The 17,550-nt window shown below is 33.8% G+C and overlaps 1 protein-coding gene across 3 annotated transcripts in view; it reads right to left on the bottom strand.

The window, feature by feature from the left end:
• The window catches only part of LOC123705587 (transcription initiation factor TFIID subunit 4), a 38,775-nt gene extending 21,984 nt beyond the window's left edge, over window positions 1–16,791 (bottom strand). For 2 of the 3 annotated variants that reach the window (XM_045654442.1, XM_045654443.1), the window contains exons 1-2: window positions 15,973–16,791; window positions 1–165 (exon numbers count right to left, since the gene is read on the bottom strand). In XM_045654442.1, coding sequence (XP_045510398.1) covers window positions 1–165; window positions 15,973–16,791 — 984 coding nt within the window. The remainder of the gene's footprint in view (window positions 166–15,972) is intronic. The other variant, XM_045654444.1, reaches the window with a different exon arrangement.
• Window positions 16,792–17,550: the final 759 nt, after the last annotated feature.

The following is a 17,550-nucleotide window of genomic DNA, read 5'->3' as shown; positions in this document are numbered from 1 at the left end:
TGCCGGCACAGTCGACAGCCGGAGGGTCTGCGGCTGAGGCGCAGTTAGTGTGTTGGCGGCGGGCGCCGGACCGACCCGCAACAGCTGATATTGACCATTCTCTGTCTTTAACAACAAATGACCCTGCTGCCCCTGTTGAAGACTTTGCAGTGTTTGCAGCGTTATCTAAAAATGAACGCTCGTTTCAATTTCGATTTTGTGACTGTACGCGATTGATGGTTTCGGAAACCGAGCAAATGATTAAGCAGGTCATTTGTTAGATACACATCAAAGGATACAGGGGTAATGATGAACAATGAACGTGAAATGCATGTGATAGTGAACACTGACATTATCTACAGTTTGTATATGTACCGGACATGACAAAACTAAGTAGGCTTTGGTATATTAAAACTTTAAAAGGTACATACAAAAAAACTTTGTACAAGTAATACACGATTGAATTTTTTTTTTCAAAGATACAGTTCCATCATCTCAAGTACATATAGAGGTGAAGCTGCCATGACATGTAATAGTGTTGCCAGATATGAGCCAAAATTAGTATAAACTACTAACTATACTCTTCAATATAATTTTTAGGGTTTCATACATATGGATAAATGGGACCATTATTGACACTTTGGAGTTAGTCTAACTGTCACCAGGCTGTTTCTCATGTATGATGATAGTAAGACAGTAGAAATTTTAAAGATTATCTCAAATCTATTCCTACTATAACAATAACTAAAAGCCGATGTTAAGTTTGATCATCAATTAAATGGGCGACCATTTTTTGAAGTTGCTTTTTAGCTTATTTGTATGGAACCCTTAGACTCACAAGTCCAACTCACACTTAACTGATTTTTTTATTAAACATGGACACACATCTGACAGCCCTGCAACATCGATTGTTAGAGCAATTAATTATTATACTAATACATTTTATATGTACAATACAATATTATATTAATTAATACAAGAAATACACAAAAATTAATGCAAAAATATTTATCAAAATGTATGTTTTTGCATGGTATGTTGAGGAAAATATAAATGTGATAAAAGATACTTGTATAGTTCTTGGGTAGGAAATAAATCATATTTTGAATGGTTTTTAAAAGGCAATTTATAAGAAACATTAATTAATTATAATATGTTATTACTGATTTCCCATCTTGAAAATGCACATAATTCGTCCTAAGGTAATTGGGTAAATTGTTGCCATTCTGAAATTTGTTTTATATTATGATTGTAGAATAGGTGTACAACAATATAACAAGAAAAGACTATATTATTTAACCAAACTTGAAAATACTAATAACTTTAAATTTATTCAATAAAATCCTGAAGAATATTGAATCTTTTCTTATGCCCATATGCCTGTACAGTGTACATCCATACTTATGGTCTAAGATCCGAATATGAAACGAAACCTAACGGTTTGATAAGAGAATCAAATTTATTTTATAATAAATTTCATATATTATAAAATAAATTAAAACAACAGAACTCCTGGACAGAATATTTTTAATTATTTTTTGAAAAATGATGTTTCATAAAATGTTGCAAAATGAAGATAATAATAAAATTTTATACTGGACTTAAAGTATAGAGCATATAGAATGTGCAATCGTAGGGTAGACTATTATTTACCTGGACGAACTACTGGGTAGACAGGTATAAACAGGTATGTCAATACTAGTTACTTTCACTAGATTTGATAATAGAAAAAAAATTATATCAGCATAAGCGCTGTTTTATTCTGAACACGATGATATAGGGTAGACTGCAAAAAAATTGGTCCTAATAGGGGTATACAAAATTTAAAAATTTCAATTTCAACGCGTCCGGAAATGAGTGACATATAGATCTGAGGTAAGTATAGTGTATACTGTGTGATAATAAAGGACCGAACATTGCTGTTGTGTCTCATGGGATCGTGAATATAAGAAAGTGCGCATGCTCGGTATGTAAACTTTATAGAGAGTAGAGGTACCTCTGCTATCCTCCATATTGTAAACAGCCCCTTTAGTCAAACGTCAAAACGCAAATGAAAAGTAATAAAAAGGAATAGAATCCGCTAGCGATACTTATTGTCATAAGCGTACGATATTGTAAACAGTACATGTTATTTTGGAGCAACTGACATTTGAATTCAGTATGCGTTATTTCGGAGCAACTAAAAAAATGTTGCTAACAAATTTATTAATTATATACATAAGAATTTAATATATTTAATATCATACAAAAATATTAAATAATATAACACAAATTAAACAAATAAATATATGTCGGAGACGGTCAATAGCGCGGATGTAAAACGACTCGAAACACGAGTTCCGGGAGGTGGCAGCACAGTGAAGTTGGCGGTTTACTTCATGCTTGTACCGGGTCGAGCCTGGAAGGCTCGCCCTCGGGACGGCACTTCACATTCGAACGTCGAAGAGTTCGGACCTTCCACTACTAGGAACTGTTAACCTTTTCTTTGCTAGTGTTTAATTTAAATGTGTAACGTAACGGTTATTAAAAGTGATTGTATTTAAAGTGATTGTATTAAAATGACTGTATTGTAAAACTGACATGATTAAAAAGAGCAACTATGGAGTTTCTTGCCGGTTCTTCTCTGTAGATACTGCTTTCCGAATCGGTGGTAAATAAAGAAATGATTAGTTTGAGGTGTTTCTTTGCTCGATTACCCAACGCAACGCCCACAGCTTGAAAATAGATCCACATTCTACACTTTGCTCCGTCATCAGAATTGGGATCAAATCGAGCAAATGAGAAAACACGTGGCGATAACCTGGATACAATTAATGCGTGCGCTGATTAAAAGTCAAAGCGCCGCAACCACGTGGCACTTCGATCCAGTTTCAACGGGAAGAGGCATCCTACTGATCTACGAGCATACGTGTCACTGAGCAGCCGGTGACAAAGGGAGAGCTCGTTATGTGCGGGCAGGGTAGCAACTTCGCCTCGCGCTGCGCGGAATCCACTGCCGCTCGCAACACCGCGTCGGACCCCGTATCATCGAGAGCAGCGCCGTGTCATCACGTCTTGCACCATGCCATCGCGTTGAGCGTCCGGCTTCGAGCATCGTGCGTCGAGCGTCATGCGTCGCGCCATGTGGTGCATTACGCATCCATAGTGAGCGCCGCCGCACCAAGCTGGGCTCCGCGACACCACGCCAGGCGTTGCGCATCCACGCCAGGCGCCGCAATACCACGCCGGGCGTCGCGCTACCATCACTACCATTAACACGTCGAGCCTGAGATCACCGGAACGAGAGCGACGCGGACGTGTCGACGTGTCGTGCAACTATCCTTCAATCTCATACCAAACCGGTCAGTAGATAACATTCCACTTTGAGTGTACAGTTAGATAGAGAAAGTAGGTTTTCAAAATGTAGTAACTTATTCGAAAGAAAAAGAAATTTATTGCCAAAAACATTAATTACAAAATTTATCTTAAAATTAATTAAGGAAAATCATCAGACTCAGCTAAATGCTGCATAAAAATAGCGCTGATTTACAGGCCGTACAGATTTTGTTAAAAGTTGTAACCTACAAGACCAGTGTATAGTTAAATCTGTGGTTAAATCTTATTACATTTAACTCAACTTATTTACGCAGTGATGTTATTATTAGGTCGTGCGATATTGCTTTACGGTTTTGTAGTTAGTTAAAACTTATTCCATTACATTCAGCCCATCTTAGTTACGCAGTGACAAATTATCAGTACCTATTTCACTTATTCAGGGACGGGTTTACTTTAGTAGGTAATTCACGTTATTTTAAAAATACTTTACGGCGTAAGCACTGCCTTCAAGATAAATTAAGTAACGAATTGCTTTAATGTTTGTTATTTTGTGAGCTACCACTAAACTGCATCCAGATTCTTCAATCGAACGTAAATAATAAACATTCACTTGTCCGTGTACCAGAACAAAAACAGTGTGCGAATTACTTTTAAATTAGTTTCTTAACTACCCGCGTTAGTTTCCTGACTACCCGCATTAATTTCTTGAACTACCTGCGTTAGTTTTTATTTAGGCTATACCTTTGACAAATAGCAATTAATAACTACACAAAGACAGCCTTATAGCTATTCGATTAAAAAAAAAAACGAAAAGCAATGCGTTAACTAGTGCTTAGAGGTTTAATAAACTTTTCGTAGGTTTTATTTAAGGTGATATTTGAGGTAATTTCTAAAAGTTGTGAACAATTCACAGTATGCAGTTTTTTTACAATATGCAGTTTTATGAAATGTAACAGATTTAGTTTGATCGAATAAAAGGTAAATAGAGGCATTTAGTTCTGAATTTTTACTTGGAGAATTTATTAGGTCCTTATTTAGGCAGTTCATAATACAATGTCACAGATAATTATTAGCGTGTTCAAATAAACAGCTGGCCTTAGATAAATGTTATGATTGAAATACGGGTCTAGATTTAGTTTTAAGTACGTAACTTGATTGCTTTAAAATTATCTTAACTATCCAATCGACGTTTGGGTCCGTTCAATGTTAAGATATTAAGACTGTTTATTATAAAAAAAAAATAACTGAAAATAATCTCAAGATTAATGGCGCATTTACATTTTTACATATTGTCGTCAGATAATGTCTGTTTAATTTAATAGAGAAAAGAGAAACCCATCCAAGTTTTGGGAAGGTTATTTTGTAGCTTCAAATAAAACGCAAAACCTAAACGTGGAATATTCGATAGTGTAAACGATTTACATTGTGTGCATTTAATGTAATTCCTTGATAATAGTTTTGTGACTAGCTGCACTTTGATATCAATTAGGTAGTTGTACAGCAGAAGTTGTTGAGCAGTACATTCTTATTACGTTGAAACTAAAATTTAGCTCAGCCCTTTTGCCGTTTGATATTAGATTCACAGATGAGTTTAAGCCTACACTTATTAATTGTTTTAAGTTGAGTTTTCAAAAGTAAACATACCGTTAAGGAATTTAGCCATATGCAAATTTGCCGATAAAATAAAAGTTTTGAAGGGTTTCTCGCGATTTTTTTTTAGGCAGATATGTTATCACATGATTACATTAAATTCAAGTTGGTAAATATTCAGTTGAGGATAAGCTTTCACCACTTTTTGAGTGTTTTCTGCGGTTCAGTTACGAATTATTCGTTTTTAAACTTTTTAAGATGTTATTTTTGTGCTGTTGTTACATTTGTTTGTTAATGATCATAACATCAAAATAAAACTGCTGTTAACATTTGAGCAAGCTGCACAGTGCACAGGCTATCACTATGATAGACTTGGGAGGTATAGTTCAGTAGAGTTGAGTTGTAGCATACTGATGGTTGTGTTGTCTCGTACGTTGTGAAGTAAATGTGTGTTGCGTGAAATAATATTGTGATGGTAATGTAGTTCATCGAAGGATGGTGATGGTGTTCTATCTGGCATGAGGTCCAGGATAGTAGATGTGTGTTCTGACCGGTCAGGAGGACCGGGGCAGTATGCTAAACCTGTAAGGTCAGTGTGGGCTGAGGCAGGATAGTAGTTATTTTGGCATCCCGAGATGAATTACCGTAGTAATGTAGTGTGAGAAATGGCGTACGGGGACGCACGATTGTCAGTATGGCTGTATAGGAGATAACTTGAGTTTTAATATTCTGTTGGATGAGTAATATTCAGTAACATTCAGTCACACATTCAGTCACACATTGGTTCAGATAAGATTTCACTTTTTTTTTTTTACTGTTGAGCTATTGAATCCTATGAACACCAATAATCACTTTGAAAAGACAGATGTTGTTTATACAATGTTCGGGTAACTTCACTTTGTTAATATATTGAGGATGCCTGAGGGCCAAGTACCACTTGAAGTTGATTAATGTTTGAAACTTGAGTTTGAGTTGAGTGATAGCGGTGAATCTTAGTTAGATTGGTCAGGGTCAGTGGCGGTACGTTCATACAAGCCGAAAAGCCCGGCTTGCCTAAGGAATTCGCTACGAGACAGGAAAATACCCAAATTCACTTTTGAATATTCGCGCGCAACGAGCAATTCAAAATTTGCTCCGAAATTCAATGAAAACTCACCTTCAAACAATGTCGAATTCGAGTCAAACTTTTTAATTTCATCCTTCTTGCTATCTAAATAAGGTCGTACTTTGTATAAACAGTGCGGTGTCCTTCTTGAGTGACATATAGTTTTCTCGCTTGCACTCGTGGGCTTTTACCGGGCTTTGCGCTTATCTCTTCTAACGTATGAAATTTCGTTGAAGTAGCTACATACCTATCTATAGAATTCTATAGCAAAATCTATGGCCAACAAAGCCGGGCTTTAACAGTGTGAAGATAGTTACGATTGCACGTCGCGCGAACGAACGTCGTGAATATTATTGTGTATAGTTTAGCGCGTGATTATACCGGTGTAATTTAGGTTAAGTTTTTCGAATTTTGTGATAAAATAAGTGTCGCGACACAGATTGTATTGTAAATTGTGATGGTTTGCTTTGTGCTCAGCGGGGAAAGGTAAAATCATTAAACTTTACTGTAAAACAACAATAAATTTCTTCATCAAAACCAACTCCCGATTTGTGCAGTAAGTTAAGTCACATAAACCAAATTTTAATTGTAATGTTTACGAATTAATCGATTTAACGAATTGGTTAGAAGAAGCCTTCTGATGAAACTTGCACATATTTTGGTATTTACGATTCTTGCTAGTAGGTAGTTCTTCCACGGAGCGTGCTTTCTCAGCGTTAAATCGAATTCATAGGTACGTATTTAAGAAATACACAAGGCCAAGAACGCCTTTCTGAATTAACAATGACTGTCATTGAGAAAGAGCTGTTAATTGAATTAAAACAATCACCTAAGTAGGTACCTACTTCTATTCCGATGTTATAAAATATTTCCTTCAGAAAGATCGGCGCGCGTTTTGAATTAGAATATAAATGATCTGTACAATATTTTATAATAATATAATGTCATACAGTTTTATATAATTTATAGATATAGATTTTAATATGATTGTAATGGTAAACGTTTGACTCAACTGTTTGCGGGCGCGCGTGAAGATTTAGAAGATTTGATTCGGTATGTTCACATTTTTTATAAGTTTTATAACGAACATAGGTAGGTACCCAGCAAACACTTCGAAAAATTTGGGCTTGCCCAGTCCTTACACCCTAGGCACGCCACTGGTCAGGGTGTGCCAGTAGTCATTTCGTAGCCGTAGTCCGTTGAAGTCGGTGTCTGCTATAAGGGGTTATGGCTGCTTATAGTAAACCGTGGATGCGCGGTATTACCGTAGTCCGTTGAAGCCGGCTTCTGCTATTAGGAGAACAGATAGCTGCTTATAGTAAACCGTGGATGCGCGGTGCGCGGGTGACGCTGGCGGAGGTTGGGTCTTGTAGAGACCATTGGAATATGGGAGTCCGTGGGACTCGGCATTCGGAGGAATGCGTGTGGAACAAACATGAGGTTTGTTGTGGGGCTTAGTGAAAAGCCAGAGTTTGCATTCGGAGGAATGCGTGTGTTGTTGTTGGGCTTAGTGAAAAGCCAGAGTTGGCATTCGGTGGAATGCGTGTGTGTTGTTGGGCTTAGTGAAAAGCCAAAGGCCTCGGATAAGATTCATGCTCTAGTTTTTTTTGTGATTCTTTAATAATGATCTGCCGATGACAATAGCAGTAAAGTGGTATTTGGTTGCTTAAGCGTTATTTTCTTTTTAGTAGTTCATAAATTTAATTGAAATGATCAGAATTCAATGTTTCATTATTTTAATCAAAATGGTTAATTTCAAAGGGTTGAAGTTGGAAATTATTTTAGGATATTCAAATTAAGAAAAAAACCTGTTTTCATATGAACTTAAATTTTGTTTTATGAGATTCTTTGCTATAGGACGTTTCTTGTACAAATTTCATGATTCTGTGTTCACAAGAAATATCCTGTAGGTATTGATTCCTTGTGTCCCCTGCGAATGTCGAAAACGGCTATCTTTTGATAGACTGTTATTTTTACTTCTTTTCAAAGCTTAACGGGACGATGGTATGCGATATGAACTTCAAAGGTTTTGATAAATAGACTGATAGACGTACGGACAACTTAGTGATCTTAAGGGTTTAGTTTTTTTGGTTTTGTGGTTTAAAAGCCTAAAAATCAAATATCAGAGTTTAATTGTAAAAAAAATTGTCAGGATTGGCCGAAGAGCATGTACTGTGCGAGATGTTTTCTATGTTACAGCACACGCAAACACGAGGACGTGTTCAGCGCAGGATGGCCGTGTCGGAGACGGTCAATAGCGCGGATGTAAAACGACTCGAAACACGAGTTCCGGGAGGTGGCAGCACAGTGAAGTTGGCGGTTTACTTCATGCTTGTACCGGGTCGAGCCCGTGAAGGCTCGCCCTCGGGACGGCACTTCACATTCGAACGTCGAAGAGTTCGGACCTTCCACTACTAGGAACTGTTAACCTTTTCTTTGCTAGTGTTTAATTTAAATGTGTAACGTAACGGTTATTAAAAGTGATTGTATTTAAAGTGATTGTATTAAAATGACTGTATTGTAAAACTGACATGATTAAAAAGAGCAACTATGGAGTTTCTTGCCGGTTCTTCTCTGTAGATACTGCTTTCCGAATCGGTGGTAAATAAAGAAATGATTAGTTTGAGGTGTTTCTTTGCTCGATTACCCAACGCAACGCCCACAGCTTGAAAATAGATCCACATTCTACACTTTGCTCCGTCATATATATAAATATATGTATATGTACGCTGATAAAAGGTTTTTTTTTTATAATCAGTTGCATAGAATTTACATATATTGTTCTTAAAATTTTTTGTAGTAGGGAAATCCAACAAGGCGGTATAAAGTTGGAGTCAAAACTTTTAATTTTGTTTAAAAATTGTTCGTTGTCTTCTTTTGCCCCGTACTTCTTCATAAAAATACGAATTCTCGCATCATTAACTGATTGACAGTGCTTTATACCATACATTTGTGCTGTAAACTCTTGAACAGCATTCATTTTTTCATCGATAAAAATATCAGCTTCATCAGTTAATGACGCAAAAATAGTTTGATACGTCTAATTTTTTGAAAATATTTTAAATGATTTGACCTTTCCTTTATTAAAAAATGCCGCAGTGTAGTCACAACCTGTGAATGCATGATAACCCGGTAGACTTTTACATATTTTAGGTATTCTTTTTACATACTGGTACTCGAAAAGAAAAAAATTTCGAGGTCAATAAAAAAAAATAGGTTTTTTGCGATTTTCGCCGAGATGGTAAGTTAATCGTGGACCAAAATTATAGATCATAAAATTATCTATACAAAACTTCCAATACATTTTTTTCTAGGAGCCACCGTTTCTACGAAAAATCTTCATTTATTATTTGCAAAAAAAATCCAATCACCAGAACGACAGGAAATTTTAATATTTTATTTTTAAGTGTGTTTTTCACAATTTTGTTAAATTGTGACTGGATGAAAATTTTGTTAGTGGTCGTCTTCGTCGTTGGTAGGGTGAACAAATCCTTAGCGAAATATCGTACGCTTATGACAATTAGTATCGCTAGCGGATTCTATTCCTTTTTATTACTTTTCATTTGCGTTTTGACGTTTGACTAAAGGGGCTGTTTACAATATGGAGGATAGCAGAGGTAACTCTACTCTCTATAAAGTTTACATACCGAGCATGCGCACTTTCTTATATTCACGATCCCATGAGACACAACAGCAATGTTCGGTCTTTTATTATCACACAGTATACACTATACTTACCTCAGATCTATATGTCACTCATTTCCGGACGCGTTGAAATTGAAATTTTTAAATTTTGTATACCCCTATGAGGACCAATTTTTTTGCAGTCTACCCTATATCATCGTGTTCAGAATAAAACAGCGCTTATGCTGATATAATTTTTTTTCTATTATCAAATCTAGTGAAAGTAACTAGTATTGACATACCTGTTTATACCTGTCTACCCAGTAGTTCGTCCAGGTAAATAATAGTCTACCCTACGATTGCACATTCTATATGCTCTATACTTTAAGTCCAGTATAAAATTTTATTATCTTCATTTTGCAACATTTTATGAAACATCATTTTTCAAAAAATAATTAAAAATATTCTGTCCAGGATTTCTGTTGTCTACCCATTTTTAATTTATTTTATAATATATGAAATTTATTATAAAATAAATTTGATTCTCTTATCAAACCGTTAGGTTTCATATTCGGATCTTAGACCATTATAATATTGTAAATGCGAAAGTAACTCTGTCTGTCTGTTACTCAATCACGCCTTAACTACTGAACCAACTTGCATGAAATTTGGTATAAAGATATTTTGTTAACTGAGAAAGGACATAGGATAAGTTTTATCCCGGAAATCCTACGGAAACTGGTTTTTCTTTGAAAACGCGGGCGAAGCCGCGGGCGGAAAGCTAGTTATATTATATGGCCAAATTTGTTTGTGTATGCCGTGCGTCAAATTCCAGAACATACCCAATGACCTTTAACTAGATACACTTGACTGCAAGAAATGTTCGTTGTTTCAAAAAGTGGTGAATATATTTTATGATAGAAGAACTAGACAATAGACAAACTATAACAAATTTAGATGTATGTAAAAACATTCAAACTCTTGAATGTATAATTTCTTTATCACTTTAGAAAATCATATAATTTTGTTAATTATTATGAGAATATACTTCAACCAATAGATCTAGGCGCTGCAGATGTTAAGTTTGAAATCTGGCAAATTGTGTATTTCTATTTTCTACAATATTACAGCAACATATATTAACATTGCTCCTTACATATTCTCTAATTTAACAAAATAATGGACAATTTAGTTATTAAAATGTAACTTTTACTTCATGTTTAGGGCAATTTAATTTTACAAATTACTTATTTACTAGAGTGGCGCAGGGACCCAAAGTGAGTCTTGGTCTCGGACAATAAGAGCCTCCATTTGACTCTATCCTGCCATCTCTTGCCAGTTTTCAATCTGTTATTTCAGAATTTCCAACAAAGGATACAGATTACATTGTATATATATTTAGATTATTTACATACATGGTCTACTGTACCTTTAATTATAGGAAATTACAGCTTTAATTAAAATTATATTATGTAGTATGTCAATTTGGTAAAATATTATGCATTAATAATTTCAAGATCATGTGTAGAAAAAAATTAAATTTAACACAAATGTCAAGTAATATCGCAAAGGGGTTTTGGGTAAAGTTGGCATCATGATGAACTTTTGCAGTCAGTAATGATACTTGATATTTTAAAAGCAATATATAGTGAGCAATAGTTATTTTGGACATAAATCTCGAAACATATTAGAAACAGAGATATTTGGTTTTGTATTATTCATTTACGTAGAATCTTAATGATTTACTATAAGATTTTTCTGAGTTTTTTATTTATTTATTTAAGAATACTAATAAAAATTATGCTTAGATTACAAAATAAAGTACAGATGGAGCATGACAACCGCCCGTCGCCCTTGTCAAAGAAAATACGAAATCAAAAACAAATACGTCGCTGCACCAGTGCTATAGCGCATATAGTGTCATGCAATACGTCAAAAAGGGTTTGCAATTTTAGTAAAAAAATGCCGTCTTGTGATAATAAAACGCTGTAAAATTTGTTCCCGAAAACAAAAAAAAAAAGATAAAACATCGTTTCACAGGTTTTCTGTAGATTATTTGGCTGATTTATTTCTTTAATACGAATAATAATTTTACAGATATGAAGGAATACAAAACTTCAACGTATGTTGCCAGTATTTTGAAAATGAATCTGCCATTTTTATTGGTAAAACGGTAAAATGGTTAAAAGATCTTCAGGGTGATGCTGTTGGATTTTTCGATCGTGAATGTGATTATTTGTATAGTGCACTAAAGGTTCATGATAATTATTAGATTATTTTAATAAGCATAATACATTATTTTGTTACTTTTATAAAGCTTAAAAACGTCATAGTCGTTTTCGCTAGCGATTTAATTTATATGAACTCCATGATGGATATGATAAAAATAAAATGTCCCGTATTCTCGACTAAAAACTACCGCTATTCGTATTCATATATTATGAAAAATAAAAAATAATATAATTATTATAGTTAATATTGAAACTTTTTTTATGTAATTTATTTAATAAAAAATTGAATACAATTATTTTGTCCATATATAACTTTAGTAGGCAGGTACTTTATGTAATAAAAGAATTTAAATAAAAATTAAAACTTGACTTCTCATTTATGTATATAGCCTACGTCACTACCGCCACTAACATAATAATTCGATCATATTGCAATGAAACCTCACAACTCAAAATCGGTCCAACGGTTTATACTGCAGGGCGTGTCAAAGAAATATTATACACACATACATAAACTCGAAAAACATAACCCTCTTTTTTGGTTTGGAAAAATTTGGGAAATTTTTCAATATCTGGCAACATTACACGCACACAGAAGCACCGTGTACGTACAGTGCAGCGGCGAAATGACAGCACACATAGCTTTATTGAAAATGACGATAATATATTCGGTTTAGTTCGGCAACGCTCCATCTGTCTTTTATTTTGTAATCTAAGAAATTATGTATCTCAACGTTTATATAAGCAATATATTGCCCTTTTAAAATATCCAAGTTTCATTACTGGCCGCGAAATGTCATCACAACGCCACTAACCCATACAAAAGTACCCAAACCTCTTTGTTAAAATTTAAGGCTGTATATTTAATTTGATGTCCCCGAATTTCATTATTTTTTGCTCTTTAGTCGATAGCTGGTAGTGGATTTTTATAGCAAACTACTTTTCTTTTCCAACGAAAATGCGTAGTTTTTGTGAAAATCGAAATTGAAACTGATATTTTTCAAGGTTATTTTTGTACTAAAAATGCAACTTTAAGTAAAATCATAAGCCATTATAGTATCAAAATGTCTAATTATCCCACTCACACGCATTATTTTTAAATATATTCACGTACCCATCACGTACCTATTACTTTATTTACATATTACAATTTATTTTGTTAAAATATTATTTTAACAATTTATAGCCAAAAATCGTTCAAATAATTTGTATTTACCAAGAAGCTTATATCCTCTAATACACTGGAGATTGCACTATGACCATTAACTTGAAACAAGAAACTATGACATTCAATGACGTCAGTCATGTTTTTTGTCTCTTTCTGTCGAGTGACCACGCTGGTTTGTAAATTCAGGATTTTTCAAAATAGAAAAAACTAAAAATCATGGTCTATAAATAATAACGACATATATTTTTAACAGTATTTATATTATAATATTATGGTCATACTTTATAGGTAGGTACATACAATTTTAATTGGTATAGAATGATAGTTATAAATAACTTTTGGCTACAAAGCTTGGATATGAACCGATATATAGCATTAACATCCTTTGTAAATAGAGGAAAGTTGTGTTTTGCATCAGATGCTGTTTACCAAATTGTTAGCTACTCAGATCTTCTTTTTAAACGCGTTGCTTCGACGGGTCAATTTCAAGCCAGAATCATCAAAGAAAAACTGTTTATAGCAAGCCTTGCACAAATTTCAGCTAACTTTACAAAGTTTATTTTTCAAAAGGTATTTTTTTCTGGGTCGTAATCCTCAGTAACCTTGATGGGCACATATATTTCTTTTTATTTTACTTTTTGGAAAGCTGAAATACGTAAAACAAAAAATATGAGGTAAGTTAAAAAAGTATAAATTTCAATGTAAAAACGAACAATCTTATAACTACATGTGAGTGCAATACCGATGTCATGTGTTGTTTCATTACTAGTAACAATCTTTAAAATGGTATTCTAAATTTTCATCATAATATTGTTATTACAATATATTCTCTTCGCTATCCATAAAAACTCGTCATCATGGTTACCTTACTTGTTAAATCTGTTTATTGAAAACTTGTTGAAAAATGATAAAGTATTAAGGAAATAACAAATTTAACATGACTGCTTACTAAAATGATGCTAAATTAGACAATTTTTGCCATTGAAATGATTCTAAACAGGTAAATGCAGGAGTATTGAGGAATATTGTAAATAACGTAAATATACACTTGCCTGTGAAATTCTATGCCAGAATTTGGTGTCCTAACACTTCTGCAATTTTGCACAATACAATGCATTCTTTATATTCGGAAAATATTCATTAAATAAGCAACAATATTAACTTAAATATTCGAAGCGACGCAATTTTTTTGACACACATGCCATATTGACAAAGTGAGAGTTGCTACAATTTTATTATGGTGACTACCCATAATCAGGGAGTATCGCTTTTTAATAATTGGTTCAGATACTTAGTTTATTTAGCATAAAAAATAATTGTCTCATCCAACAATGCTTCTGAATGACGTTGTTGGCAATTTATCAACAAACTCATGTACAAAAACTAACCTTTTGCACAGAATATTACAGCATACATAGTAGCCTTGGGAAAACTTCGTATTAACAGTGGCAATACCAAGTTAGGTGTGAAAGTGATAAAAAACATGAACTGGGCAATATTTTCTTGTTACACGTCAATGTTCATACCGAAATCTCCAGTGTATTAGATATAAGCTTCTTGGTATTTACTATTTACAATTACAACAAGCCACAGATAAGTTAATATGACGCAGATCACAGATTAGCAATACAAATATACTAGTTTATCATAGAGTATAAATGATACATTTTAATGTCATTTTTATAACTCACATTGCTTCAGTTTTTAAAAACGATTAACATTTACTTTTTTTAGTATTCAAATAGGTAGCGAGGAGCAAAGCGACGAGCGTGTTAGGTTAACTCTTGAACTGCCGCGAGTTTAGTGCGATTCCCACTCAAACAAAAAAAACTACTTAGGTTTAAACAACTTGTTTGTATTTTATTTATGTATCGTAAAATTTTTGTTAGGTATTATCAAATGCTTTCAAGTTAAAATTATTTTTGACAAATTTATTTTAAAAATCACTTTATAATTATGTTTAATACAATATCTACAATCGTGAACGCGTCATATAACATTTTTTATCTATGGCATGTCGTCAGTCGTAAATACGTGGTAAATACAAACTTAAATTTTTGACTATATACCTTTTCAGGTAAGTAATATAATTTAAGAATTTGTTATATAAATAAATTAATAATCGGGCAATCTACTTAAAAATATTGCCTGTGTGCGAGATTACTAGAAGTTTTGATACGACAATGGTATAAAAGTGTCGTTTTTAGTACAAAAATAACCTTAAAAAAATAAAATTCATTTTCAATTTTCACAAAAACTACGCATTTTCGTTGAAAAAGAAAAGCAGTTTGCTGTGAAAAGTCACTACCCTCTACCTATTTTATAACTCTAAACAATAAAATTCGGGGACATTGTTTCAAATATTTAACCAAATTTAATATAATATATTCTACTCTTATTCTACTTATCTGAACAAACTAAACATATTTTCAACTTAGAACAGAATTTTATTGAATTAAATTGTATATTGTTTCATTGTCTGAATTATATTGAAAAGCTTAGTGATATCTGGGATCTGTAAAATGTTCCAAATAAACTTACAAAATATTGTGAATAACAAAATATGTGACAGAATTTAGTGTTATTAAAATAATTAAATTGTGATTTTATATAGGTATGCATAATGAAACTTGATGAAACCAGACATGCAGTGATTTGCATTGGTTTTTGGTGTTAAGAATTAGTTATCAATCACCCAAAGGTATGTTTAAGCTTATGACTTGTTTCAAGTCATCATAATATTATATACTTTACAAGAAAAAAAAAACAATTTGTGGTAATATGTTATAAGACAAGGTCATTTTTAGGTAAATAAACATTTATGTACATTGTTTTATTACTAAGCTCTGAGCTATAAACATATTATATATGTCACATGATAATTTGGATTTGTTCTCTACAAAGGTTTCACAAAAGCTATGTATTAAAGACTCAGTGAACTATAATTATATTAGACTTACACCAGGCACTGCTGCTCTTGCGCCAACCACTTGTGGAGTTCCAATAACAACTCTGGGCGACACTGTGGCAACTGATTTTTGTGCAGCTACCGCAGGTGCCCCAGGCCGCGTGTTTAGTATTTGAACATTAGGAATGATAGCAGGTTGTCCTGTCCCCATATTCTGAGTAGTAACAACAACATTCTGTGTTCCCGGCTTATTTATGGCCATTACATTTGGAATAGAATTTGCCATACTAGAATTTACAGTCATGGGCACAGTCATCATTCCAGTCTGCATGTTGACTTGACCAGTCGTCGTACCCTGCTTTATAACTAACGGAGGTTGCATTGTTATTGTTTTTGTTGCTGACTGAGGGATACTCCCGCCTTGAGCACTGTGTATCACCTGCGCTTGAGACGCAGGAAAGCTAACTGTGCCGTTAGCTATAGAGTGCGCAATAGTACGACTGTCTATTTGGTTTGGATTGTATTCGGAACTCATTGAATCTGCATTGCTGGATATAATTTGATTCAGATTTCTTTGTGTAGAAAACGTGGTTGGCGCATTGAATGACGCACTTGGAACAGATGATTGAAAGCTAGCACCACTTATTTCACCATCACTGCGGTCCTTGTTGTATATTTTATGTCCAATAATAGAACTTGGACAAGAAGTATTAGTATTATTAGTTGGGATAACATTTACAATATTGTTCTGTGACGATACCGACGGTACGGACGTCACTAGTTGATTTTCAAGTGTACCAACAATCGCGTTTACTGCGTTCTCGTCAACGTCTGTGGACAGTGCTTGCTCTAAAAATTCGGCTGACGCCATTTTATAAAAATCGACAGATATGGTAAACAATGTTGCCAGTTTTTGAATCGTCAAATTTCATCAATTATTGATAAATTTACAGTGTAAATTTATATAAGTTTAACCAATGATAATATCTAGATTGTTTGTTTTAATACAATTTATTTGATTAAATATTTAAACTAAAACTACTAACAAAATATATAACATTTTATTACAAAATATTTTTTTGTGACAGCATACAGTAGGTCTTGTCCACAGGTTTTGTCTTTAGGGGCACTGACCTCTACATCTATACGCGCTGTGTACGTACCTACGCGTATAGATATAGAGGTCAGTGCTTAGGGGTCTTACCGCTTACGTGGGTCTTACACACGTCTTACAGTAGGTATTTTACAAATAGTTTAATGTACATTATAATAGGGAAGTATTTGATATTGACACAATTGAGAAATACCCACAGGAATACCCGTGGGAATACCCCTTTCAACTGCCTGTTTCACTTTAACGCCTTTAGGGCGTTTTAGTTAGCTACGCATTCAGTGCGGCAGCGAAACAACGAAAAATCTGTATACCAAAAAATACAAATACTTTTGTAAGATTCAAACGCATAACGCTTAGCATAACGCTTCACACTTCAAAATAAATGAAGCGATATGTTTTTACGTGGTTTTACAAACAAATTCTTCGCTACACATTATTGGTGGAAAAGCACACTACCTCACACTACTATCCCGTCTCTTTAATCCTACTCATATTATATTACTTATGTATTACTGG

Source organism: Colias croceus, chromosome Z (assembly GCF_905220415.1).
Source record: "Colias croceus chromosome Z, ilColCroc2.1".
NCBI lineage: Eukaryota > Metazoa > Arthropoda > Insecta > Lepidoptera > Pieridae > Colias > Colias croceus.
The sequence above is the reverse complement of the archived record's forward strand: the minus strand, read 5'-3'. Positions and strand labels throughout refer to the sequence as shown.